At 45.6% G+C, this 25,536-nt stretch overlaps 1 protein-coding gene across 1 annotated transcript in view; it reads right to left on the minus strand.

Annotated features, from left to right (window-relative positions):
- LOC311309679 (voltage-dependent T-type calcium channel subunit alpha-1I-like) overlaps positions 1–25,536 on the minus strand; it is a gene marked incomplete at both ends in the record, with an annotated part of 221,941 nt that overhangs the window by 96,412 nt on the left and 99,993 nt on the right. Inside the window, 2 exons of the mRNA XM_084439007.1 lie at positions 3,155–3,573; positions 3,802–4,138. Of these exons, the coding sequence (XP_084295133.1) occupies positions 3,155–3,573; positions 3,802–4,138 (756 nt within the window). The remainder of the gene's footprint in view (positions 1–3,154; positions 3,574–3,801; positions 4,139–25,536) is intronic.

The raw sequence follows: 25,536 nt of genomic DNA on the forward strand, positions 1-25,536 counted from the left end.
AGAGGGAAGAGGGGGAGGAGGACAGGATGAGGAGAAGAGGAGTGGAGGTGGGAGCAGTCTTATGTAACAGCATGGACATGTGAATCTGGCATGACTCTCCTCCTCTGCTTCCAGGAACCTGCTACTCTCTCTCTCTCTCTCTCTCTCTCATCCCAGTCTGGCTGTGTTGTGTCTGCTACTGTGCCATTTGTTCATGTTTATACTCTGTGGTTGAGAAGGAGTTGAATGCAGGTCGTCGACTGTGCATCTGAAGGTGGTAAATGGACTGCACTTATTCATTCATTCATTCATTCATTCATTCACACACATTCACACACCAATGGCGGCAGCTGCCATGCAAGGTAACAATTGGGGTTCAGTGTCTTGGCCAAGGACACTTCAATAGGAGAAGGTGGGATTCAAACCGCTGACCCTATGATCATTAGAAGACCCACTCTACCACTGGGCCACAGCCGCCCCACTGTGCTAAAGACTATGCTATCTCTTCAAGCTAAAGCCTAAGCACAGACAGCGCTGGGCTTAAGTCAAATCAGACAGGCAGGCATTCTGAATCAAAGTTGTGTGGGCGTTACATGGCTGTTACAGTGCTACTGTACGGTCATGTGGGTATTGCTTGGTTATTACAGCAGTATTACTGTACGGTCGTGTGAGTGTTACCTGGCTGTTATTTATGAGAGGCCGTATAGGCCATATACTCTCACATACACATGAGAAATACTCTCACATACTACTGAGATGCAATAGTTGTATGTAAGAGGAATGTCAGTAGGATGTGAGAGCATTTCACATGTGTATGTGAGAATACTTCACATGTATGTGAGAGTATTTCACGTGTATGTGAGAGCATTTTCAGTACAGTAGGACCCCACTCATCCGAACTTCAGAGATCCGAACCTCCCGGTCTACCAGACAGGCTTAAAAGGTTTTTTTTCTTTTTTTTAGCCTGCTATCTGGTTACTGGTGGGATTTTAATTACAGTACTGTGTCCTACTGTGAATAAAAACATAACTGTATGTAGACCTACATGTTGCCTGTAGGCTGTAGCCTACTGTCACGTTTAATTTATTTGTTACTCTAATGTCGAGCGCAAAACGCAAACGAGTCTGCTGCGAGAGCTGAATTCCTTGGTAGCCAGAAAGCGCGTCAGCAACTGAAGCAGAGGAGCATCGAGTCATTTTTCGTTCCCATTTAATGGACTTCAGGAACACAGACGTGTTGTGAGCATGTAGATTAGCCTACTAGGCCTACTGTATTTAAATAATAGCCTACAGCCTAGGCCACGTTAGCCTACATCGGTTGTTTTAGAGACTTTCTTTAGGCTACAATAGCCTAAGACACGACAACTTGTCTGTCATTTCATTTATTTATTTATTGATTATCATTTGCTCTAATTGTTCTAATGTTGGGTTGTTTTTAGGCTATACCATTTTGTTTTGCGAATACAGTAGCCTATCGATGCAGCGTAGGCCTCATTTGAGAATAAAGTACTGTATTTGATCAAAGCACGCACTCAAGTGGAAATTTGGTTATTTAATTATAGGCTACTGTAGGTCTATTATAGGCTAGGCTGTATGAGTTTAGTTGGCTATTTGATTGCAATTTGTATGCATTTTCACAAGTAATTAAAGGTATTTATTGGTCTATTATGAGTATGTATGAAACAAGTATACCACTTATTGAATTTGGTGCATTTTAGCATAAGTTTCAGTCACCCGGACATTTCAGAGATACGAACGACCTTCGGTCCAGTTGGGTTCGGATAAGTGGGGTCCTACTGTACTATGTGCAAGTATTTCATAATGTTAATGTGCGAGCATTTTCAGTAGGTATGAGAGAGTATTTCAGTAGTATGTGAAAGCATATCCAGAAGTGTATGTGAGGGTATTTGAAATATGTGAAAGAGCATTTCACATGTCTGTGTGATCGTATTTTCAGAAAAGTGTATGTGAGAGTAATTTCAGTGTAGACGAAAGGCCATTTCAGTGTAAACGGAAGGCAGTCTTCACAAATCTCATTGGTCAATCTAAGTTAGCGGGAAGTCCATGGTCTAGGCTACCTTAGCTAATGGCTGTGCTACTGAAATTCCTTTTACATACAACTATTGCATTGCAGTAGTATGTGAGAGTATTTTCAGTAGTATGTGAGAGTATTTTCAGTAGTATGTGAGAGTATTTTCAGTAGTATGTGAGAGTATTTCAGTAGTATGTGAGAGTATTCACATGTGTATGTGAGAGTATTCGCAAGTGTACGTGAGAGGTAAAGTATGGAATATGGCCTATACGACCTCTCATAGTTATTACTGTACGATCGTGTGGTCGTTACCTGGTTATTACAGTGTTACTGTATGTTTATGTGGGCATTACCTGGTTATAACAGTGTTACTATATGGTTGTGTGGGTGTTACCTGGTTCTTACAATGTTACTGGACGGCTGTGTGGGCGTTACCTGGTTATTAAAGTGCTACTCTATGGCCATGTGGGCTTTACCTGGTCATTACAGCGTTACTGTACGGTCATGTAGAAGTTATCTGGTTATTACAGCATTCCTGTATAGTCATGTGGGCATTACCTGGTTATTACAGCAGTATTACTGTATGGTATACTGCTTTGATTGATATGGTCATTTGGGCATTACCTGGTTACTAGTGTTACTGTACGGACGTGTGAGCATTACCTGGTTATTAAAGTGTTAATATACGGTTGTGTGGGTGTTACCTTGTTATTACAGCATTGCTGCACAGTCGTGTGGGTGCTATCTGGTTATTACAGCATTAATGTATAGTCATGTGGGCGTTACCTGGATATTACAGCAGTATTACTGTATGGTCAGGTGGGCGTTACCTGGTTATTACAGTGTCACTGTATGGTTGTGTGGACGTTACCTGGTTATTATAGTGTTAATGTACGGTCGTGTAGGTGTTAACTTGTTATTAAAGTGTTACTGTACAGCCAAGCATTCCCGTATAGTCATATGGGCGTTACCTGATTGGATTGAACGGTATACTGTTACTGTATGGTCATGTGGGCCTTACCTGGTTATTACAGTGTTAATGTCTGGTCGTGTGGGAGTTACCTTGTTATTACATTGTTACTGTACTGTTGTGTGGGCATTACCTGGTTATTACAGTGTTACTATATGGTCGTGTGGGCGTTACCTGGTTGTGGTGCTCGATGCCCATGCTGATGGTATTGATGAGGATGGCGATCATGATCCCTCTGTTGAAGTACTTGCTCTCCACGATGCCCCGTAGTTTCCGGCGCATGTCATCCCAGGCGTCCTTACAGCGCCCGAAACACGTCCTCCTCCTCCTTCTCCTCTTTGCTTCCTCCTCCTCCTCCTCCTCCTCCTCCCCCCTCCGCACTTCTAGGTGGTTCTCCTCCCTGTCCGTCTCCTCCATGGCCTCCTCCTCCTCCCCGTTGGCTGAGTCGCCCACAGGCCCCGCCCCTTCTCTGAGGGACAGGTCAGCGGCGCAGTGGGGGCAGTCGTCCGAGTTCTGGCTGACAGACAGGGAGATGGAGTCGGCCAGGGGCTGGGGGGGGCGCTCCGGCCTGCTCTGGTGCGGGCAGCAGCATTCTGGGAGGAAAGAGGAAGTGGGGTTGTTTGCGTGAGAGGCGGCACAACGTTTCTGAACAACCTTTTTTTGACGCACTTTGCGGAGCTGGAAAGTTCTTATAAATGATTTACGACACTTACTGCTTTGGAAAAAGAATAGTTTGTTAAAGCTTCATAAGAGCCCCCACAATCCCCCAAAATCACTCACACCCAAAGACCCTAAATCCCCCCCCCCCCCTTCTCACTCACGTCGCGGCTGCCTCGAGTGATGCATGTCTCCGTTCACGTTCCCCCCTCCTCCTCCTGCTCCTCGCCTGTTGGCCCGCCCCCCGGCGGTGGGCGGCGGCCGGCCCCGGAGTGTGTAGTAGAGAGCGGCCGAGCGGCGCTTGGCCTTGCGCAGCATGTGGCAGACCAGCTGGAACAGCTCCTCGTAGCAGTCGCCCGGCTCCGCCAGGCTGGCCAGCGTGGACGACGACAGGCAGCGGGCACGCTGCTCCTGCATCAGCTGGTGCTCGCGCTGCTTGGTCTCGCTGAACTGCGTAGCGATGACCACCAGGCACAGGTTGATCATGAAGAATGAGCCGATCTGCAAGGAGGGGGCGACCGATCAGCATCGGACAACCATGAATGAACACAGAGTTCGATTAGCCTCGGGCAACCATGAAGTGTTGTAGAGAGAAAAGAGGTGACCAGCGAGCACAGGTTGATCATGAAGAACGAGTCAAAATGAAGAAATAAATATAGAGTGAGGTAGGAAATGTGTTGGACAACTGTGATTGAATACAGAGTTAGATAAAGACTGATTAGAGAACTGGGTGGTGATGGCGGCTAAGTGGAGGTTGATCATAAAGGATGAATACTTGGGAATTAAAGGAAAATGCTCGTTTTTGACAACCTGGACCTTATTTACGACATATTATAAGAAGTTTGACTCACCGAGATCACTTTTGTGTTGTTCGGAGGCCTGTAGAAGAAATTTAAAATCCAGCGCGAGCCAGTATATCCATGTAATGGCGGCGGACGGGGCAACGGGAATGCAGTTTCTCAAAATCCATTTTCGGCTGCTAAACGGTTGTTTTCATCAATCAGATTGGATGAATCGACAGTTGAGATTCCTCAACGCGAGGCATTGTTTCGGTTTTCAAATACGGGGTCTGTAGCCTCTGTAATATGATCTTTACACGCCTTTCCCCACTTGCTCCAGCACGCATGCGCACAGGCCAGCGCGCAGACTGGCTATTCTCCGGCTCACATTCTCTGCGCTACGATCGTTGTTGGTGCCGAGAATATTGTCGTCGTCATTCGTCAGCAACAATCCGATCGTAGCGCAGAGAATGTGAGCCGGAGAATAGCCAGTCTGCGCGCTGGCCTGTGCGCATGCGTGCTGGAGCAAGTGGGGAAAGGCGTGTAAAGATCATATTACAGAGGCTACAGACCCCGTATTTGAAAACCGAAACAATGCCTCGCGTTGAGGAATCTCAACTGTCGATTCATCCAATCTGATTGATGAAAACAACCGTTTAGCGGCCGAAAATGGATTTTGAGAAACTGCATTCCCGTTGCCCCGTCCGCCGCCATTACATGGATATACTGGCTCGCGCTGGATTTTAAATTTCTTCTACAGGCCTCCGAACAACACAAAAGTGATCTCGGTGAGTCAAACTTCTTATAATATGTCGTAAATAAGGTCCAGGTTGTCAAAAACGAGCATTTTCCTTTAAGTAATGAACACAGAGTGAGGTAGGAAATGTGCTGCCATGAACCGTGAATCGGGTTACATTTTATATAACAATCAAAGAATAAAAATAATATGGAGCAAAGGAATGAGGGCAAATTCTTTGCCAGCGGTGGAAATACTTTCTAAACCATGGGCCCATTATATCATCAGCATCATCAGTACAGCTTGCCCACGGGTACGTGATCCAGTTAAGAGTTTTTCAGCTTTTGAAAATATGCCGTGACAACATCAATATTTCAGCAGTAGATATGAACTGCGTCCCGTTTGGATTTGTCTGGAGGTTGGCGCTGATGCTGTGTGCTGTTTTCCCTGTAGCCAATCAGATTGAGAACAGACTAGAGTCTAACAGACTAGAGTCTCTTGTCTTCATCATGTCTTTTCTCTCTCTCTCTCTCTTTCTGTTGCTGTCTACCACTCTCTGTCCCTATCTCTGTGTGTATGTGTGTGTGTGTGTTTGTGTGTGTGTGTGTGTATGTGTGTGCGTGTGTGTGTGTATGTGTGTGTGTGTTTGAGTTTGTGTGTGTGTGTGTGCGTGCGTGCGTGCGCGCGTGCCTGTGTGTGTGTGTGTGTTGTAGCGTACTATTCCTGTGGCTCCTATGGAGATCAGAGGTCCTCTGGTCTGTTCTGCTTCCCTGAACACATCGATAAACCAGAACAGGCCCCGACAGTACGCACCCATAGCCTGTGCCAAACTCACACACACACACACACACACACACACACACACACACACACACACACACACACACTCGTGCCAGACAGCGTGGTGCTCGTTGGCAGCTATGGTGTGTTTATCAAACGCTGTGTTAAGTCTGTTTCAACCAGGCAGAGGAGGAGGAGCCAGGCGCTCTTTAACTCATAACTGCATTGTTCACAGACCCGTTTCCAGAATGAAATGCCAGGGGGGGCATTCAATATGTTAGGGGGGGCACACACAAATTGTTTGGGTGCTTTTAAGCCCGTTTTAGGTCGTTTTCCAGCCAGATTTAGAGGGATATCTCATTTCTCATTGTTATTCTAAGTTCTCACCGACACCTACCTCTGTGTGTTTTTGACATAAGTCTATATCTATCTATCTATCTATCTATCTATCTATCTATCTATCTATCTATCTATCTATCTATCTATCTATCTATCTATCTATCTGTCTGTCTGTCTGTCTGTCTGTCTGTCTGTCTGTCTGTCTGTCTACCTTACCATTACCATATCTTTGGAATGTCTCCTCACTGCTCTGAATTCATTAAAACTGTCAAAATAAGTTGATTGCTGTTATATGGAGAATATGCAAAAACATTTTTGTAAAACCTTTTTAAATAAAAATAACACTAAATGTATCAAGTCCATCATAAGTGATTCAAAGTACTGTACATGCAAAAGGGCATCCCTGTTGTGCAAACAAATAAACAAGTTTTCCCCAAAAGAAAATTGCAGCTTATGAAACTAGCATCTTCAGCCTTATTTGACGAGTCACTTAACCAGCCAACTCTCCTCTCCAGATAGGTGGGGTGACCTGAGAACCTAAACCCTGGGTGGATAATTGTCTTGGTAAAGTTAAAACACGTTAAAAACTATTGTAATTACTAAAATGTTTTTATCAAGGCAACTAAGTCCTGGCGTCTGGTGGGTCCTAGAACCGGGTAAGTCAGGACAATTTTGGGAGGGATGCGCTTTCAAAGCATGCCCTGATGGGAGGTTTCAGAGCACCAGAAGGGCGCTGAGCAGTGGCATTTTTATATGTAAAAAACATACAGAAACGACCAAGCTTTTAGGGACACACTAAATAAACTACAGAGCCATTATATGACAACAATGGCCAAGCACCACGAAGAGGAATGACAGAACGATCAAATACACCCCCTTAGGGCACAGCACTCAATAGCCTACACCCCTACTTCACTAATCAGTGTTTAGGCTACTAGCCTACTAGGCCTTAGCCCACCGCTCCAGGAAGCAAAGTTAACGCTCTCGAGTGCCGATTAAATCTAGGCAAAGCAAAACGCACAGCCATAACATAACATAACATTATATCGTAACCCAAACTCGTTTAATCCACTTCATTTTGTAATAAATTTTCAACAAATAGCCTACTCAAGATCTCTGTTTTCAATGTTCATTGATGCTGCCAGTAGCTATATAGCTAAAGTGGGTAACGTGATTGACCAATAGGTGATGTGAATGACGGGACAGTCATGCCAAGTTGTTGCATAATTTTACCTGGCCTACAATGTTAAGTGAATAACGAGCTAGTAAGACCGGTGTCAACGGACCGTAACGTGGACTGTATTTTCATGAGGACTGTAGGGGGCAACGGAGCACTACCAAAACGCTAAACACGGATGAAAATGAAGCGATATGGTAGAATACAAGACGCATTTAAGTCAAAAACAGTCTGAAAGTCAATTTCCGTGCCTTCTTTCACTGAAAGAAAGCGCACAAATCAAGTTTTATTTGGATTTGTATGGGTAGCCTAAGCCAAGGAGCAATCGCCACTACTTCTGAATCTTCTGACATCCACTAATAATTCATCCCATGTATGCAAGTTTTTGCACTAGTATGTCGTTAACATTACCAAAAATGACCGCGCGGCACGGAATGAATGATCTGCCCTACTCTGCCTGGGATTGGCTAATATGGTGCCTTCCTTGGTTGAGATTGGTCAGGTTTTAGTTTGATTGGTTAAAGTATATCAGGGTGAGCCAATCAGATGCAGAATAGCCCGGGGTCATTCCGTCATCACAGAGATTAGTACGTCTTTCGAGTTTCGTTCAGGGCGGGCCCAGCTGATTCAGTGGGCGGGCCTGGCCCCCAAATGCCCGCCCTTGGAGACGGGACTGATTGTTCATATCCTCCCCAGTCACACAACTGACGAACAATACACACACGCACACACACATACACACACACACACACACACACAGACGCACACACACACATACACACACACACGCACACACACACACATATACACGCACACACACGCGCACACACACACACACACACACACACACACACACACACACACACACATACACACACACACACACTCTGATATGTAGCACGTACTTGTAGCTGTAGATAACTTAAGGTCTGCTCTGCTCCTCTGGTCGAAGATTATAATAATTTTGCTTTTTTTCTTAGAACCCACAGGAAAACAGATTGCTAACGCTGTTCGTCCCTGACAAAGATGGACAGGAGCACTTGGTTGGTCCCTGGGCGCGGCCCATGCGTGCTGCCTACTGTCTGCAGCCGGCTGCCCTTGGAGGAGGGACGATGGGATGGCTAAGAACGGAGATGCTCCTGTCATCCCAGTGTATGTGTGTTGCGGCATCGCCGCCTCCCTACATTGTGTGCTGTGTGTGTCTCACTGTGTGATGAATAAAGATGTGTTTTTTTTTGTTTTTTTTGTAAAGTGGGTTTGCTACTTTAGTTCAGTTTTTAGGCTTATGTATTGTATGAAATGAACCAGGCCAGGTCCAGCCTGGCTTATGTGTGTTGGCTGGCTTGTTTCTGTGCGGAACTGGTAGGACGGTAATGTCTGATAAATAAAGATGGGTCTTGTCACCTGGACACATCAGTTCCAATGCTTCCAATGCCAATCCAGCACAATGAGAGTGGGATAGCCAGTAAGCTCATGGGCTCACAACAACTAGCAGCAGCTTCCATAACATTAATGGTAGCGGTCAGTGGCTAAAGCAGTTACACTGATGATTCCTGTAATGTTAGCTATTTTGCTGCAATGGGTTCAACTTTTGTTATAAAAAGGTCATGGGATAAAGGTCATGACTTGCTGTTTTGCACTTCCCTTTAGGTGGTGAATAAGTATACCCAAGACACAGTGGGTTATTTGGACATCTACTAGGATCTTGATATTATATTGATATAACAATATGAAAGTAAAGGATTTGCCCTTAGAAGTAAATTGTAATTAAAATGGTTCTTAGCTAAGTAACCTAAGTGTAGGCAGACTTGAAAGGCCAATTGTAATAATATCATGAATGAACAATTGTAAACATAGTACTCAAGAGAATAGGTAATACTCAAGTCTTGATTGAAACTTTTCTTTAAAGTTAAACATACAGACCTACACATTAAAAGTAGTCATAAGTTGTTATCTTGCATGTGTTCTCAGGACATGTTGTGGTTGTGACCATCTTTGTAAAGAAGAGAGGCATGTAATGCACATGTATACAGTAGTGCAGAGTCAGTTGTCTATTGTATAGACAAGGTGTTCAATTGCTCAAGTGTTGTCAGGTGTTGGTTTGACTGTTCGAGTGTACAGTGGTGCATAGTCATTGTCTATTGACAAGGTGCAAGGTGTCACGTGTTCACTAGTTGGTCCAGGGGGTGGCATATGTGCCATTGTTATAATGAGAGTGAGGGCCTATGTATAGTACAACCAGAGTACTATAAACGGACAGTCTTCTTCTGAGCTGCTGGTTGGCAGGGGGCTTCTTCTGAGCTACTCTTTGGCAGGAGGCAAGTGATGTCTTGAGCCTCATCATAACAGAAGTGAACATGTGACACCTTGCACCTTGTCTATACAATAGACAACTGACTCTGCACCACTGTACACTCGAACCAACACCTGACAACACTCGAGCAATTGAACACCTTACAATAGACAACTGACTCTGCACTACTGTACACTCTATCACTTGAATCAACACCTGACAACACTTGAGCAATTGAACACCTTGTCTATACAATAGAGAACCCACTCTGCACTACTGTATACTACTGTACAGTATACTTGACATGTTATGTAATTGCACTGCCTGTATCATGGACACAGTCACAGCCATCCATGATCAGATACTGCTGTCTGGCCATGTCCAGTCCAGGTGGGGCTTGCACCTGAAGACCATCTTTGGGGGGGCTGTTCTCTGGTCTCAACCACACCAGGCATCCCAGCATCAAAGCTGCAACAGAACAGAACGGAGATAGTGCATTAAATTGTGCATTAAAATATACATCATCATCATCTTCATCCGCTTATCCAGGGTCGGGTCGCGGAGGCAGCAGCTCCAGCAGGGGGCCCCAGACTTCCCTTTCCCTAGCAGCATCAACCAGCTCTGCCTGGGGAATCTTTAGCCGCTCACAGGCCAGTGCGGAGATGTAGTCCCGCCACCTAGTCCTGGGTCTACCCCGCGGCCTCCTCCCAGCCGGACACGCCTGCAACACCTCCCTAGGGAGGCGCCCAGGAGGCATCCTCACTAGATGCCCGAACCACCTCAACTGGCTCCTTTCGACGCAAAGGAGCAGCGGCTCTACTCCGAGTCTCTCCCGGATGACTGAACTTCTCACCCGATCTCTCAGGGAGACCCCAGGTACCCTCCGGAGAAAACTCATTTCGGCCGCTTGTATCCGTGATCTCGTTCTTTCGGTCATGACCCATCCTTCATGACCATAGGTGAGGGTGGGGACGAAGATAGACCGGTAGATCGAGAGCTTTGCCTTTTGGCTCAGCTCTCTTTTCGTCACAACAGTGCGGTAAAGCGACTGCAGAACCGCACCAGCTGCTCCGATTCTCCGGCCAAACTCCCTCTCCATGGTTCCCTCACTCGTGAACAAGACCCCCAGATACTTGAACTCCTTCACTTGGGGTAAGGACTCATTTCCTACTCGGAGCGGACAGGCCACCGGTTTCCTGCTGAGAACCATGGCCTCAGATTTAGAAGTGCTTATTCTCATCCCAGCCGCTTCACACTCAGTTGCGAACCTATCCAGAGAGTGCTGGAGGTCGCAGGCAGCTGATGCCATCAGGACCACATCATCTGCAAAAAGCAGTGACGTGATCCCCAGCTCACCGAACTGCAAACCCACCTCCCCCCGGCTAAGCCTCGATATCCTGTCCATGAAAATCAAAAACAGGATTGGTGACAAAGCGCAGCCCATGGCGGAGGCCAAAACCCACCGGAAAGGAAGACGACTTACTGCCGAGGACCCCGACACAGCTCTCGCTCTGGGTGTACAGGGATTGGATGGCCCTAAGTAGGGACCCCCTCACCCCATACTCCTGCATAACCCTCCACAAGACCTCTCGAGGGACCCGGTCGTAAGCCTTCTCCAAGTCCACAAAACACATGTAGACAGGTTGGGCAAACTCCCAAGCCCCCTCCAAGATCCTTGCGAGAGTGAAGAGCTGGTCGGTAGTTCCACGACCAAGACGAAATCCGCATTGTTCCTCTTCGATCTGAGGTTCGACTATCGGCCGGACCCTCCTTTCCAGCACCTTGGAGTAAACTTTCCCTGGGAGGCTGAGTAATGTGATGCCTCTATAATTCGCACACACCCTCTGGTCCCCTTTTTTGAATATTGGGACCACCACCCCAGTCTGCCACTCCTTCGGCACTGACCCAGACTTCCACGCGATGTTACAGAGGCGTGTCAACCAAGACAGCCCCTCTACACCCAGCGTCTTCAGCATTTCTGGACGGATCTCATCAGTCCCTGGGGCTCTGCCACTGTGGAGTTGTTTGACTACCACAGTGACCTCCTCCAAGGACATTGATGACCCCCCATCATCTTCCGGCTCTGCCTCGATCGTAGAGGGTGGATTAGTCGGGTTCAGGAGTTCCTCAAAGTGCTCCTTCCAACGCTCGACAACCTCCTCAGTTGAGGTCAGCAGTGTCCCCTCCTTGCTGTATACAGCTTGGATGGTCCCCCGCTTTCCCTTCCTGAGGTGTCTGATGGTCTTCCAGAAACACTTTGGTGCCGACCGAAAGTCCTTCTCCATGGTTTCTCCGAACTCCTCCCACACCCGCTGCTTTGCCTTGGTCACGGCCGAAGCCGCAGCCCTCCGGGCCAGTCGATACCCTGCAACTGTTTCTGGGGTCTCCCGGGCTAACACAACCCGGAAGGACTCCTTCTTCAGTCGGATGGCTTCCCTGACCACCGCTGTCCACCACGGTGTCCGAGGGTTACCGCCCCTTGAGGTACCTATGGCCCTCAGGCCACAGCTCCCAGCCGCAGCTTCAGCAATGGAGGCTTTGAACACCGACCACTCATGCTCGATGTCCCCAACCTCCACAGGGATGCCTGAGAAGCTCCGCCGGAGGTGGCAATTGAAATCTCTCCGGACAGGCTCTTCCTCCAGACGTTCCCAGTTCACCCTCACTACACGCTTGGGTTTTCCAGGTCTGTCCAGAAGTTTCCCCCGCCATCGAAACCAGCTCACCACCAGATGGTGATCAGTGGACAGCTCTGCCCCTCTCTTTACCCGAGTGTCCAAAACGCATGGCCTCAGATCAGATGATACGATAACGAAATCGATCATCGACCTTCGGCCTAAGGTGTTCTGATGCCAGGTGTACTTGTGGGCATCCTTGTGTTCGAACATGGTGTTTGTTATGGACAAACCGTGACTAGCACAGAAGTCCAACAACAAAACACCACTCGGGTTCAGATCGTGGTGGCCATGCCTCCCAATCACGCCCCTCCAAGTTTCTCTATCATTGCCTACGTGTGCATTGAAGTCCCCCAGTAGGACACTGGAGTCCCCTGCAGGAGCACCCAAAAGGACTCCACTCAGGGTCTGCAGGAAGGCTGAGTACTCTGAACTGCTGTTCGGTGCATAAGCACAAACCACAGTCAGAGTCCCCCCCCCCCACAGTCCTAAGGCGCAGGGAGGCGACCCTCTCGTCCACTGGGGTGAACTCCAGCACAGAGGCGCTCAGCTGGGGGCTAGCTAGTATAGCCACACCTGCCTTACGCCTCATACCGTGAGCAACTTCAGAGAAGAACAGGGTCCAACCCCTATCCAGGAGTTTGGTTCCGGCGCCGGTGCTGTGCGTGGAGGTTAGCCCCACCAGGTGTAATTGGTATCGCTCCACCTCCCTCACAATCTCCGGCTCCTTCCCCCCCAGCGAGGTCACGTTCCATGTCCCCAGAGCCAGCCTTTGCCACCCGGGTCCGGTCCGTCGGTCCCCCCCGCCTTCACCGCCACCTAGTTGGCAGCGCACCCGACCCCGACAATTCCTCCCGCGGGTGGTGGGTCCACGGGACGATGGAGGAGGAGATGGTGCTTCCACGTTGCTTATTCGGGCTGGGCCCGGCCGGGCTCCGTGGTAAGCCTGCGGGCCCTCCTCGCATGCAGGCCCTCCGTCTGGGCCTGGCTCCAGACGAGGGCCCCGGGCTTCCTCCGGGCCGGGTCTCTCTTCCTTTTTGGTGTTCTGTCATCAGGGTTTTTTCCTGTAACCCCAGGTAGGGGGGCTAGGGGGTACTACCACTTGCCCAAGGTGGACCCCCAGACTAGTGGAGGGAAGGAGGCGTCTTACTTCTCCATTCTAGTTTTGCAACTAGCCACTGCCGCTTAAAATATACATATAATATACAAATAAAATACAACTATGCCATGTCCATAGAATGGAATAGCTAATACATGACAATGATAATTACCTGAAGTGCTGGTAACACTTAATGTTTGGGAGCTTTTTGAAATAGCTACTCAGATGCTCGTGCCAGTTGTAGCTTTCAACAAGCACTGTGCCGTCCTCAAGTCTGACAAGCTGTGGGGTGTTGACTTTCTTCACAGGAGTGCTGTCTCTCACCACCCCAGCAATGTCAGTAAAAGTGTCCACTCTGGTCTTCCTATAGCGCTGCTTGATCAAGCCGAAGCACCAGTCAGGGGCAAACTTGGTGTGGCCTCCAATCAGGAAGTGTAGGTCCAGCTTCAGGTGAAGCTTGTGCATGGTCTGCCAAGCACAGTACCACAGCACACAGTTGTTCTTGTTTTGTCCACTGCAGTTGTCACATTGAAGGTCCAACTCCATAGTTGTTGAAGAAACATAGTTGATGACTGCATTGCTGCTCTTGACGCCATCCCTTTGTCGATCAGGTAGTTCACTTGCTTTTATGGTACCTAAACATAAAAAAACTCAATTAATGAACAGAAATACGGATCAGAAGCCATATTACAAGAAATTCCTAACTTGCAGATCCCATCATAATTGTAAGTTATGGGTTACGATTAGCTTAATACCTACTGGAGAAAAACATCCTCTCTTAATCCCTTCACTTTAAACTTAAGACATAATTACATACATGCAGGGGTCAACATTAGGCCTAACTTTTTAGCTCACCAGCCAAATGTCTGGTAGATGAAAAATTGTACCCGCCAAACCTTTTTTTCCCGAGCCAAAAATAACATTTATATAAAGCCTTTTTTGTGTTGTGTAGACATACAGTAGGCTACATTTAATCTGCATAATAACATGATATGGTGGTGAATAAAAACAGTGGTCAGAGCAGATTCCTGGTGCCACAGCACAGGTGGTGTTGTAGTCCTATCCCCAACTGAAAATATTGATCTAGTGATTAGTCAACCCATTGCTAAATCACAAACTACTAAGCTGTCCCATAGGAATGAGCCTATAACCATACCAGCTGGGCAAGCTGACTTTGTTAGCTACCTAATCTAGCCCTAATGATATTGTCCTGCTTGATTGCTGTGCAACATATCAACTGACCAGTTGTTAAATGTATTTCACAACACTGGTTATTCTACTCACGAGACAGTCCCAGTCAGCTGACGTTGCTTGCTGTGTGAATAGTTTAGCTACGTACGTTGTGAGGCAAGTGTTGTTGACAAGGATTAGCTAGCTTGTAGTAGCTAACCTTAGCTAAAGCACTTTGAGAGAAAGTGCACAGTAGCCTATCTCCGACTCCCTGGGCCTTTGGTGAGCTAGCCAACACTAGCTAGCGTGTTAACTAGCACTAGCTAACGTGAGCTAGCTATCATTGGGCTTATTTCCTGAACTTTGCTTTAGCTTAGCGTGCAGCCAGGTTATGGGTTACTGTTTACTTAAGATATTACTCTACATTTCAACAAATGCTGGGTTGAAGCTTCAAAGCACCGCCACCACCACAGAACGCGTTTAAATAAGTTATTTAATGGTAGCGCAGAGACTTCAAAACCCAGCATTTGTTAAATAGACCCTTTTGCTTAGGTAAGTGAAGTTTCATGTTTATCTGACGCTTGTAAATATGAGCACCTCTCCTAACTAGGCCGACACCGATTCATTTTCACGGCAAAGTGAATGGACCAGCAAAGGACTGTTGTCTGGCATGAGCGAGCGGAATGTGACAACGGGACTGAGAAGGGATACATTTCAACCAGACATTCCAGTGAAACCAGGTTGTCAAAATAACTTACCTGATATAAAATGGGCACCGCAAACGCGGGCATTTGTGATGATGTCCTCAGTCCAGTCCGTACGCTTAATAATGGCGATTTCGTCTGTCTTCCTCTGCTACTGTTTCCAGAATGCGCGGCATACTTGTGCTGACTAGGCTGTAAAAGGGTCTATAATTAACAAATATGACCCACGCTCGTTACATAACTTCTATAACATCCAGTGACAAAATATGTCATGGTACCTTGGTATGTCCACACCAAGGATTGAACTCACAACCTTCACGGTGATAGGCAGCACACTATCCACTCGGCCTCCGCTGAGCTGGGAAATCTATGGAGTCTTTTTGTTTTGATGTTATGGGAACACTGCCTCTTGTGGTAGCAACATAGAACTGCAGGTCACTTACCCGACAGAAGGACGAGAAAGGGAGCGACAAATAGGATTCTCTCTTCATGGTGTGTCGGCTTACAGCCAACAGACAAAAAGACAAAAACCGAAGACATTTTCTCTATAATTTGAATTTATTTTTGTTCGTTTTGTAAACACAATATAGTTTCAGCTAGTTATTTTTTGTAAAGCCTTGTTTTAATTTTTATTTCAGTAGGCCTAAACGAAAATGTTTTTTGACACCCACTGTAGTTTTAGTTTTTTCGCTAGTTTTTTTTAACTATAATAACCTTGCTGGTCAGATCAATAAACCAGTCATTATCTCCGAACAGTCATTATCTCCATACTGATCACTAACCCAAACATTACCTCCGTACTGATCAATAACCCACTCATTATCTCCATACTGATCAATAACCCTGTCATTACCTCCGTACTGATCAATAGCCCTGTCATTACCTCCATACTGATCAATAACCCTGTCATTACCTCCATACTGATCAATGTACCTCCATACCAATCACTAACCTAGAGGAGAGGAGGAGAGGGGGAGAGGAGAAGATGAGGTAGAGATGGATGAAAGAACGAGGGAGGATGAGATGAGAGGAGGAAGAGAGGGAAGCTGTAGAGAAGGATGAGAGGAACGGAGGAGGAGAGGGTTCCTCCATCTGTGGCCCTCAGGTCAGGGATGGACTGCAGGTGTGTGGCCCTTTGATTTCTCTCGAGCATGGCACCAGTGTGTGTATGTGTGTGTGTGTGTTGTTTGTCAGCTGTAAGACTGGGGATGTTTTTCAGTCTGTGATTAGTGATTCTGATCAGTAGGCAGCCTTGAGAGTCTGATATCACTGGTACACATTATTACTGCATTATGCATGGACACATGTGAGCAAACACATACTGTACTCTGACACTGAGAGTTAGAGAAATACACACACACACACAAACACACACGCTCTCTCTCTGCACTGCAAATTGTTCTGCGCTTGCCAAGATTTATGATCTTAGATTTGGAAATATGAGATTAATTATCTTGTTATGAAAGTTATTTACTAGTTTTATCTTATTTCTACAGATGTGGGAAGTTAGAAATGTCACATGCTGCAGCATTTCACCTTCGCGGTATTTGGCATGGAAATCCCGTTGGAAATCTCGTGGGATTTCAGACGGGTGTTATTTCGTTTTAGTGATGCACCACCGCCAGGTGGCGTCTTGGAGTAGATTTAGCAGGCTGGGCTCAGTGTTTTTCTCCTATAGTCTACGAATGAAGCATCATTACATTTCACATTCTTTAATTTAAATGCTCTGTTGTAAAGCACTTTGAGCTGAATTTATCTGTATGAAAGGTGCTATACAAATAACGTTTAATTGATATTATTACCTTGTTCTCAAACACATGTTTTCTCCATCTGGATGTAATTTAATTATTACGAACACCTATATCTAGGCCTACAGTAGCCTATCTATCTCTGTAACTGATGTCGGGTCAAGACGTGGTGGCTGTTAGGTCAAATGGGCAAAATAACAGTATTGTAAATATATTTGTTAGTAAAGATGTGGTGAACGTGGGGGTTTTGCGTTTTGTTTCTGGAACGCATTCAACTGGTAGGCTACCCGTAAACCCCGGAAGTAAATTTGAAGACGGCACCAGCTAATGTAGCCAAGTCTGAGCGCAGTAGGCTATATGGCTTCAGCACGATACAAAGAAAAAAGCTTGATCGACTTGTGGATCCATACAAAATTGACATAGTCGCCATGAGTAAAGATCACTCATTGCCAATCATATCCGGACATTAACTATCTTGTGCATAGATAGCGGCAGGTTTGACAGTGAGTGCGTTCACATGCACAATATACACACTATTTTGTTATTTGAATGATCTTGAATATATATATATTCAAGATCATTCAAATAAGAAAATATCGTGTATGTTTTTATGTATTTATACCGGCCGCCAGCCGTTCAATGAACGGCTATAGGGAATGTGCAGTTTCGCGCTGGCTACAGTAAGTAAGTAAGTAAGTAAGCTTTATTTATATAGCGCTCTACACAGCACGGATGCACAGAGTGCTTTACAGTAATAAATTAAAATTGCAATACAACACGAGACAAGATTAAAACGACACAGAACAGATAAAACAACAACATTGCGAGCAGCAAGGCGTTATAGATGGCCGAAGGCCTGCCTGAACATGTGTGTCTTAAGAAGTTTTTTGAACATGAGTTCAGTGGATGGCTCTCTCAGGGCCTGGGGAAGAGCGTTCCAGAGTCTTGGCGCCACCGCGTCAAATGCTCTGTCACCCTGAGTTTTTAGTCTGGTCCGGGGCACCGCCAGGAGACCCTGGTCAGATGACCTCAGAGACCGACTCAGAGAGTGAGGGTGTAAAAGTTCTGAGATGTAGGCCCATCCGTGGAGAGCTCGGTGGGTAAACACCAGGACTTTGAACTCGATCCGGAGGTGAACTGGGAGCCAGTGCAGGGAGGCCAGGATGGGGGTGATGTGGCATGTCTTCTTTGACCTGGTGAGTAGTCTTGCAGCAGCGTTTTGGACTAGCTGAAGTTGTCCCACAGAGGATTTGTTGAGGCAGGTAAACAGTGAATTACAGTAGTCAAGTCGTGATGAAATAAATGCATGGACAGACATTTCTAATTCAGCATGTGATACAATGGACCGGAGTTTGGCAATATTTCTGAGGTGGAAAAAACAGGAACGCGTTAGGGATTTGACATGTTTGTCCAAGTGCATAGCCTGATCAAAGAAGACACCCAGGTTTCTAACAGAGGGCCTCACATTTCCCTTGAGGGACCCCATGTGGTTTACCACTGTAGCGGCAGTCTTATCATTTGCAACGATCAGCACTTCAGTCTTGGAGGCGTTCAATTGCAGGAAATTATCCGCCATCCATTGGTTAATGGCCGACAGACAGTCATGAAGGTCCCTCGACTTTCCCGCGTTTAAAAGAGAACTGGAGTTGGATGTCGTCAGCATATAGATGATATTTGACACCCTTGAATGTGCTGATGAGAAGACCGAGGGGGAGCATATATAGGGCAAACAGAGTTGGTGCCAGCACGGATCCCTGTGGCACACCACACGACAAGGGATGGGGACACGATTTAAAGGGACCAACAGCCACAGAGAAACTTCTCTCTCTGAGGTAGGAGGCAAACCAACTAAGAGCACTCCCTGTGATGCCCACCCACTCCCTGAGCCTATCCAGCAGGATGCCGTGGTCCACCGTGTCGAACGCTGCGCTGAGGTCTAGCAGGACCAGGACGGAGCATTCGCCGGCGTCAGACGACATCATGATGTCATTGGAGACCCTGAGGAGGGCAGTTTCCGTGGAATGTTGCTTGCGGAACCCGGATTGAAATTTGTCTGAGATGTTATGGTTGGTTAGATAGGTGGTGAGTTGGTTTGCCACCACTTTCTCCAGCACCTTCGAGACATAGGACAGCTTAGAGATGGGCCTGTAGTTGCTTGGCAGGGAGGGGTCCAGATTGGGCTTCTTGAGCAGCGGCTGAACAACCGCCTGCTTAAAAAGGGCTGGAACCGTACCTGAGGCTAGGGACCTATTTATGATGGTGAGAAGACTTGGGCCCACAGAGGTCATAACTTCCTTCAGCATCGACGTTGGTAAAATGTCTAGGGGCTTGAGGAAGGTTTCATGGAGCACACCAAGCCTGTTAGGTCCTTTAGGGAGATACTAGAGAAGCTGCTCGGAGCTGAATCCCTGACTTGACAGAGAGGGATGGAGGAGGGGGAGGAGGGAGGGGCGATGTTAGCCCTTACATCAGCAACTTTGCCTGTTATATGCACAGTTTTGCGCTATGTAGGCTATTATAAATAAGTATTATTCATTGGGGGAGCTTGGACTCGCTGGGGACTGGTGGAGAGACGCAGAGCCTCCCCAGATGCGACATCTCCAGTTGGCTGAAGAGCTGCGCGCTCTGGCGTCCAAACAGCCACCGGCGGCGCACCTCGCAGTGTCCACAGAAGAATACCCCCACCAAAATACCTGCATTGTGTAGACAAGCTGCAGCAAGAACAGAACTGTCTACCAATGCATGAAGTGCACCATAGCTGTCTGTGGCAGTTGCAATGCCAAGGTGCTGAGGATATGTGTAAAGTGTATTTGAGCTGCCGCCTGAACCGTGCGTAAGAGCAGAGCGCATCAACTCGTGTATAGCTACAACTAGTAGCCCATAGCCATTAAAACGGCTTATTGTTTTATTCATATATCAACTAGATAATTCGATAATAATGAGTAGCCTAGTAGGCTATAAAAGGAATTCAATAGGGCCTAATAAGCCTTAAAGGATTAACATGGTTATTCAATATAACACTTTACAGATATCTTTAGGCAACAACAAAACAAATGTGTTTAACTATTTCAGAATTCATCCATAAAAATTCTTTTAAAATATGTTTTTATAGGTCTGAATCTGCCACTCAAAAAGTTCACTCACTCAAAACTGGGCGTGATTCATAACAACTGATTGACAGTTCTCGCAAATGACCAACTGGAATCATTATGATTGACAGGCGTGTGCCCCGTTACCATAGCTACCACCGCTCCGAGCTAGACAACACAAGAGCTAGATCGCGCAACAGCCAGATAAATAGCCATTTTCTTAGCTGCTAACCAGGGGCATTTACAAAGTCCTTAATATTATATTAACCCCAAAACATTATAAAGATACACGCTACCTAACAGGCCGTATCCTCGAATTTGCATTAGGCCTATTTGGGAAAAGTACGATAAAGGTATAACGACGACACGTCTCCCCCACGACACAGAGGAAAAAGCACCCTGCAGCCGGCCACGCAAGCTTGGAGGCTTGGGCTATTAGACTAACGTTATAGCTTTCAGACAGCTACGAACAGTACCTATTTAGTCAAATAATTGCAATTGTGGGTCTTGACAGAAGACAGATCATTTGCGCTGTGAAACCGACATAACATCCGCATTGTTCACCAGTCTAACGTTATTTATCTTAGTAGGTGTCCAACAAAGCCAGTTGAACACTGAAACGTTACTGTTCTGGGTTCAACATATGTCAGTTGTGGTGATATAGGGAATCGAGCGGAATACCACTGCAATAACTGATTATTAGTCAGATCAAATAAATCATTATAGCTCATTTCACATAAAAAGGCAACACAATACTTATTGCAGAAAGGGGCAGGGGATGTAGCCTACATATAGGCTAGCCTACTGATCCTACTAATATGTGGCAGACTGCATGCGTAGCGCAGCGATTCAACATAATCGATGAGTTTGGAGACAGACTCTGTGAGCGCAGCGGTCAAGGGGTATAGCCTACTCCGGAGTCTGGAGACTAACAGGTCATGCAGTCAATAGATCTCCTTTTGAATGTTATTGTAATGCCCTCTGGTTATAATAGAATATCGCTACTGGAGCTGTTTAATCCCAAAATGCGCAATGCTTCCTGAAGTTGGGTCGGATCGAGGTGCTGGGATGATCAACATTATGTTGAGCAGATGCCACAGTGATAATTAGGCTTACACAACTTTCAGAATGTTTTGCAGAATTACAATTATTTGGAGTTGTAAATTATGAAAGGAACATAACTTGACTTAATATCTTCACCTCCACCCACCCTGAAATGTAGTCATAATTTTTGCACAATAGCCTCTATATGCGCATCACAACGCTGCAATACAAGACCTTAGGACAAACGATTCAGTACACAGCAGGTGTGTTTGATCAAGTTAAGATCTCAATGTGAGAATAAATAAATGACAAAAACCCGCACGGGTACTGTAGGACTACGTCTTTATTTTCCGAGGTAATTATTGCGCATACAGCATGACATTAAATTAAGACATAGGCTACTTTCTCATAAAACAGGGCGGTGTTGTAACATATTTATAATATCATTAGGTGACATTGGTTGCAACCTGCCCTCCAGGACCTGCACACCTCCAGAGCCCTGAAGCGCGGGACCTGGACCTCCCGAGTCCCAGTATTGGAAATGTAGTGATCGGGCTACAAGAAAAGGGGGCAAATTATAAAAGCGATTAGTAATAGCATCGTTATTTTGCATATGCAAAACAGCATAAATTACAACAATAGGCTATTTATCAGTAAGTCTACATTATATCGAATTAAGTTTTAGCGAAAGATAATCGGGAGATTCTTGTGGAGACAAACTGATTTATATCCAACTTTGACTTCGTAACGTTGCCTATTGTATTGGCCTATACAACAAAGCACGCTCACAACAGTTATGGTAGGCTATCGCTTCGGAAACCTTACAGCACAGTTTGCACCTGGTGCAAGTAGATTTTATGCCAGGGAAGAGTACAGTATGATGCGCTGTGTTTCTGCCATTGCACAGGAGGGCTTACGTTACCAAAAGCAAATGCATTGAGAGCTAACGTTAGCATGCTAGGATAATTAACACAGCTAGCTGACATTCCAAACATTAGGCTAGCTAACGTCAACATGCTGGATAAAGACAGATAGCTAGCTGGATCAGACAGCTTTTTAAAAACTGTTGCCAATTACAGCTAACGTTATGGTTCGTTTATCTAACATTAGCTAGGTTGGCTACTAATTAGACACGGAGATCATGGTAAAAACTTCCCAATATGTATGACAACCACAAATACAATTAGGCCTATAAAACGTACAAATTATATTAAAATAAGAGGTGGTCATCATTGAGACTGCAACTATTCAATTATTCTTAAGATGAGAAAGGGTTCAGAGCTGCCTTACCATGTTGGATAGATGGTGAAACGGCGCAAAGACAGCAGGTGCGCGAGCCAGACAGATTTCTGTTGGAGGCGGGTGTAGGGGAGTGGAGGCGGGTTTTTCAAACTTTAGGGTGACGTCAACAAAGGGAAAAACGTCACGAATTTGGAGCATTTTCACCCCGAGTCAAATTGGACTGAAAATGTTAAGCTTTCAGTTTCTTCAAAACTACAAAACGGATATATTTAATGTTTTTATTGTGTTTCTTCAATGTCCTCTTGTGCAAATAGCACTTACAAACTCAAAAAAAGTGAAAATGACCATGTTTTACCTTTAAGTTGTAGCCTAGGCTACAGTACAATCACAAGACGCATAGGCCTAGCCTACCGTAAAAAGCTTTGCGTTCTCATAGGCCTATATTAACTTAGATAATTATTAATTATGCTCAGGTCATAATGTCCGTTGAAAATAATTCCCTCTAAGCAGAATTTGAATTGTATTAAAATAGGCTAAAATTAAATTTCCACATATTCTGATTCCTTCTAGGCCTATATAAAAAAAACATTTTTTTAATGTGTAGCCTAGGCTATAGGCTTCTGCGATTAACAAAACAGCCACAATGTAGCCTGCTTAGCGAGCGAGAGGGCAGTCTACCATAAAGTGTAGGCTATAGCCTAACCATAATGTAATATATCTAGACTACACGCATCGTGGTATTTCTTTATATAGCCCAGCCTGCCTATCAATTGTTTCTTAATAAACAGTTATGCCATCCTCTGAGTCCGAAAAAGCAGGCTAATAGACCGGCAGCTCTAAATGCCTTACCAATCAATGAGACATGGTTGTAAAAATGATGTTTTATTGATGAAAAGGGTAAAACTGAAAAACATGTTAAGTCATTGCATTGATCGATGCAGTCCGTTCAAATAGGCATCAAAAGATAAAGTAGGCCCATTTAAAATGACCAATTACATCTTCAAATCCCTTTAATCTTGGCCTTTCATAGGGTTTTTCCCTGCCCTACTGCCAATTATATCCGAACATTAACTATCTTGTGCATACAGAGCACAAACAATGAAACAATGAAACGAATAGATTTCCTCCCTGTCTGTCTGTGGCATTCGCTACCAGCAAACACTGAAAATACAGGTCCTCAATTTATTTAGATTAGACTAGCCTATCCAACTGGACCACTCCAATGATTGTTGAACGTAGCCTACTTTTATTCTTTAGGTTTTAGAGAACAGGCCTACAATGTCCACACATGCATGCGCCATCTGACTAGCTCGCCACTCGCCAGCGAACCTGGACTAGACTATTGTAACCCTCCCAAAAAATTATTTTATATTCAAATAAACTGGATGGACCGGTTTCCTAGCCCTGGATCGTGGGGGAAGGGGGTAGCCTACGTTAGCGGGTGCTTTGCCATGACCGGCCACAGGTGTTGGATTGAATTCGCTAGTTTGATTGATAGATGGATGGATTAAACGTCCAAAGTAGATTGTGCAAGTATTGTATAGGCCCATGTGTAAGAGATGAATGGTTGTAACCATAAACTCAGCCAGAGGTAGGCCCTAGCTACTGTAGATTATCAGCATTATCACCAGTCTCAATTTATGTTTTCCTCTAGGCTACGTGTTGCCATTCATTTAAACCACCATCACATCTAGACTACTTCTGTTGCTGCATTTTTACATTTATGCTTTCATGATTTTAGAGCGCAATAAACATTTTCCAGGATTCCAGTAAGTCCATCCATTCATCCAACTTTGTGCTGAGCGCAGCGCAGGCTGGTAGCCTACTGTCAAGGATCACGACTGATGCACTCCCTTAACACGTCTTGCAACTCCCCAGACCATCAAGAGAATTTCAATATGAAAGACCTTAAGTGGGGTATTCCAGGAGGTAGCCTAATGTAGCAAGTCGTCGGTCTTCATGACGCACTGTTTGCTGTGTAGATCCAGTCATAGAAGCGGGCATCTCGTCCGGCGATTTGAAACAGCTGGTCAATTCACCCCAACAAGAATAGCCAAGCGAAGGACAAAAATGAAACCACAAACGTTACTACTGGTCTTGAAACAACTGTGTTAGCCTAGTTCCATATGAGAACACTCCTCGGCCCAATTCAGTATAGTAGATCAGCCTGTGTCCACGTAGTTGCTAGCTAACTGGTGTGTACATTCAATACACACAAAGAATATCTGAAGCAATTATTCCCTATGTAGTTCACTATGGGTAACACTACATAGGGAATAGGGAGCGAGTGAACCATTTCAAACACATCTCTAGTCAGCCCCGTTAGCTAGCTTACTCGTCCTGATGCCATGTTCCATATGAGAACACTCTGCCTACTGTATTAAACCTCTACTTGTCCCGATACCTTGTTCCATATGAGTTAACAGATACAGACCCGACGACAGTTACAGAAATAGATACTATAGATAGATGGGCTTTGTTCGTAATAATTAAAATTACAACCAGACAGAGAACAAGGAGTTTGAGTTCACATAGTTGTTAGCTTACTGGTACAGTTGTTTACGTTGCAGTCTAGCTTACAATAGCTTCTCACGCCGTTCACTACCAATTCATATTTTTTCTGATTTAAGGTCCCATGACGGGTTTCTCTTCCTGCTTCTGCCTAAGCACTCCACAATACCACAATACAACGGTGTCTTGTTTTACCGAAGGAGAAGTGAAGAAGACGGTAGCTATCAGTGGCTAAAGAAGTTAGCTAATGTTAAGATCATTCCTGTAGCTGCTTTGCTGCTAATGCGAGTTCGTCTCCGTTCCTGCCCGAGAAACAGAAGTTGAACTAATAGCATCAAAATCAAAATAGCTACAGGAATCATCGTTGTAAAGTTAGCTATCTGCTTTTTAGCCACCGACAGCTACCATTAATATTATGAAGCTGCTGTCGTGAGCTAACTTGCTATCACGGTCTTATCGTACAGCTTCACAGCCTGCTATTAGCAGACAGCACTAAAGTTGACAAAATCACAC

This window comes from Borostomias antarcticus, assembly GCF_949987555.1.
Source record: "Borostomias antarcticus genome assembly, chromosome: 5".
Classification (NCBI taxonomy): domain Eukaryota; kingdom Metazoa; phylum Chordata; class Actinopteri; order Stomiiformes; family Stomiidae; genus Borostomias; species Borostomias antarcticus.